Below are 2,019 nucleotides of genomic sequence, written 5' to 3'. Positions count from 1 at the left end.
CGTTTCGGCCATTTAAGGTCAGATCGGTAATGTGGGGGAAACTTGTCATTCCAGCTTTAACAGCGATGGGCGTCATCTGATAAGATAATGAGCTATTATTCAGCGTCAACTTATAGTGCACTGGCACCCACGTCGACTGATCCAGATTTTCACTTCCCCATGATAAAGGTGAGGGCATTACTGTCTCCCTCCTCCCCTTCATTCTGAGATGCATTCCCGCCTGCAGTTGGCTATTTGTTTTTGTAAGAGAGACGATAAGAAGGAAAAGCTTCCAGTAAGGATGTTGGTCTTCAACGCAAAAAAACAAACAAAAAAAATCTCAGGTAATATTTGCAGAAAAATAAAGAAAAAGTAACCTATAGCCTACAGCTCTGGAAAAAACTAGAGATGTGCAGGAATAAGCCGTGAAAATATTTGTGGGAATTTTGGGATCATCCCCACTCTCGCAGATGCGCCAGAGGAGATCAACCCATATTCTTACAAGCACCACAAGTGCGCTCAACTAGCCCAAGGCTCCCGCTGTTCTTCATTCTCTGGCGGCACTCGTTTCAAAACGAGACCATCCTCCACTTACTTACCCATGTTGTCTCATCGGTCCGTTCCCTCCGTCCTCCGTGGCGCAATCCGCCGCACAGATCACGACTTCGTCCGTGTCGTCCTTTCCGTTCCCAGTACCTGGAGAGCCCCGGAGTTGAGCCTCTCACGCGAGGGGCGACTCACCTGCCTTCATTCTAATCGAACTGTCTCCCTGTGATATATATACAAAAAAAACTCTTAAAGTTTGCGCCCATGCTCCCTTACGCAGGGCAACTTTCCAGACCTGTCACACATATCCATCCAAGTGCCAAGTTGGAAGTCAAACGCCCGGGCTCTACAGCGTTTTTTCATCCGATAGAAACATAATCTTGGAACAGGTGCACGCGACAGCAACAACAACAAAAAAACACAGTCACACGTTGCAAAAGTTAGGAGGTGGAAACGAGGTGGGTGTTGCAGCGGGTGTGGGTGCAGTCAGCGGCGGAGGCAGGTGTCCTCTGCGCAAACATCCAGCGGAGCGACAGAGACGCCAGGCAGCATGCACGGGCACTGTCAGGGGCTCCTGTGCAGTGCATTGGCGAGCGTCGGTCTCCGTGTGTGTGCGCGCGCGCGCGCGCGCCTGCGTGGGGGACGTGCAGGCGCGCGCAAGTGGGAGAAAGAAAAGGAGAGGGAGAAAGCATTCAATGCAGTGCTTGACAGCTGCAGGCACATTTGGTCAAATGTGAGATTTGTGTTTTGTTTTTTGTGTGTGTGTGTGTGTGTGTGTGTGGCTCTGCTATGTTTCCTTCTCCATTAACACCAACACACACAACCCAATGCGGATGTCCCCCCCCCTTCACCATGCCTTTCCTCTGTAATCCCATTATGCAGGTGTGGTAGAGGAGACGCTGAGGGCTCTATGTGGTCATCATTACAGCATGAGTGGGTAGCCTGCCCGATGCCACCTCTTGTTGCATAATTATTGCGGATGGAAAGGCTAAATGCGAGAGTCTGTTACAGCAAGGACACCTTTGGACAGACTGTCCAAGACATGTTTTATTCATGCAGTCTGAAAGCATTTTAAATTGTCTATCATTAGAGCTTGTCAATGTCCAAACCGCAGACAAAATGGTTATTATTTCAAGCGGTAATATATTTTAGAGTTTTCTATGATTGAAATCGCTGTAATTACGTTTTTCTGGCAATAACAAAAGTCCTAGTCCTTAGATAAAGTTATACCTACAGTCCATAACACTTTCAAACATTTGATTTAGTCCCCCCCCCCACCCCCACCCCCACCCTACTTTAATCACGTCATATTGTGAGATTTATTGCTAGAGTGGTGTTTAGTCTCCCAGTTGGTTCTTACTTCAAATGATTCAGATAATAGAGATGAAAAAATACAATCTATTATAAAAATGCGCCCATTATAAGAAATAGCTCCTGACCTGACTTCTGGGTTAGCATTGGCACACTATTTAGTGACTTAGTGAAAGTTTTATG

At 47.1% G+C, this 2,019-nt stretch overlaps 1 protein-coding gene across 2 annotated transcripts in view; it reads right to left on the bottom strand.

The window, feature by feature from the left end:
* lrrtm4l1 (leucine rich repeat transmembrane neuronal 4 like 1) overlaps window positions 1–1,308 on the bottom strand; it is a 58,260-nt gene extending 56,952 nt beyond the window's left edge. Inside the window, exon 1 of one of the 2 annotated variants that reach the window (XR_004335674.1) lies at window positions 579–1,308. Coding sequence is in view for 1 of the 2 variants with exons in the window: in XM_032539841.1 (XP_032395732.1) it covers window positions 579–582 (4 nt within the window). In the remaining variant the exon portion in view is untranslated. The remainder of the gene's footprint in view (window positions 1–578) is intronic. The other variant, XM_032539841.1, reaches the window with a different exon arrangement.
* Between the last annotated feature and the right edge of the window lie 711 nt (window positions 1,309–2,019).

Source organism: Etheostoma spectabile, chromosome 16, assembly GCF_008692095.1.
Source record: "Etheostoma spectabile isolate EspeVRDwgs_2016 chromosome 16, UIUC_Espe_1.0, whole genome shotgun sequence".
Classification (NCBI taxonomy): Eukaryota; Metazoa; Chordata; class Actinopteri; order Perciformes; family Percidae; genus Etheostoma; species Etheostoma spectabile.
Note: the sequence above shows the minus strand (reverse complement) of the source record. Positions and strands in the feature narration are given on the sequence as shown.